Raw genomic sequence first — 695 nt, 5'->3', positions numbered from 1 at the left:
TTGGGCAAAAAAAAAAAAAAAAAAAAAAATATATATATATATATATATATATATATACACACACAATATTTCTGTCACAATACTTAATATGTCTGTTATAGGTAATTATTTACAAGTCTTTCCTACCATAGTATAAGTTTCTTGAGGTTGCTTTCATCTGTGTGATTCTCACTGTGCTACTTGTGTAATATATTTGTGTAGTGAATGAATATTGACAGAGGAATCCTATTGGCTCAGTGCTCTTAAAACCCACAGGCCTCTCTGACCTTAGACTTTATAGATAGTCAGCTTTATTATTATTATTATTATGGTTCAGATTTCTAGCATAAACAATTGAATTTTTAAATTTAACTTTATGTAACTTCTATTAAATACTTTCTCCTTACTCTTTTTGAGTAGGTATAGTAAATGGCTAGTTCCTAAAGTCTTAAATCTCCTCTGCTGTTATTAAGGAACTTATTTTGAGATATTTGTACTTAGAAGTTCACAGAATTGATTTTTTTATCCTATTCGGTAGGAAGCAGTTGAGAAATATGAAGAAGTGCTACATAACTTAGAATTTGCCAAGGAGCTTCAGAAAACCTTTTCTGGACTGAGCCAAGATGTGAGTATGTTTTCTTTGCTTTTTCTAAAACGAATTTAACCACTGATCTTGAAGAAAATATCAAGTGTCTGATAATGGTGTTTGGTTATTG

At 29.8% G+C, this 695-nt stretch overlaps 1 protein-coding gene across 4 annotated transcripts in view; it reads left to right on the top strand.

Moving 5' to 3' along the window:
* Window positions 1-695, top strand: part of CAPRIN2 (caprin family member 2) — a 43,329-nt gene that overhangs the window by 11,007 nt on the left and 31,627 nt on the right. For all 4 annotated transcript variants that reach the window (XM_007452174.1, XM_007452173.1, XM_007452172.1 and 1 more), the window contains exon 3: window positions 518-604. In XM_007452174.1, the coding sequence (XP_007452236.1) occupies window positions 518-604 (87 nt within the window). The remainder of the gene's footprint in view (window positions 1-517; window positions 605-695) is intronic.

The sequence above is a fragment of the Lipotes vexillifer genome, unplaced genomic scaffold, assembly GCF_000442215.2.
Source record: "Lipotes vexillifer unplaced genomic scaffold, Lipotes_vexillifer_v1.1 scaffold1, whole genome shotgun sequence".
In the NCBI taxonomy this organism is placed as follows: Eukaryota; Metazoa; Chordata; class Mammalia; order Artiodactyla; family Lipotidae; genus Lipotes; species Lipotes vexillifer.
This window is presented reverse-complemented; position numbering and strand designations above follow the sequence as displayed.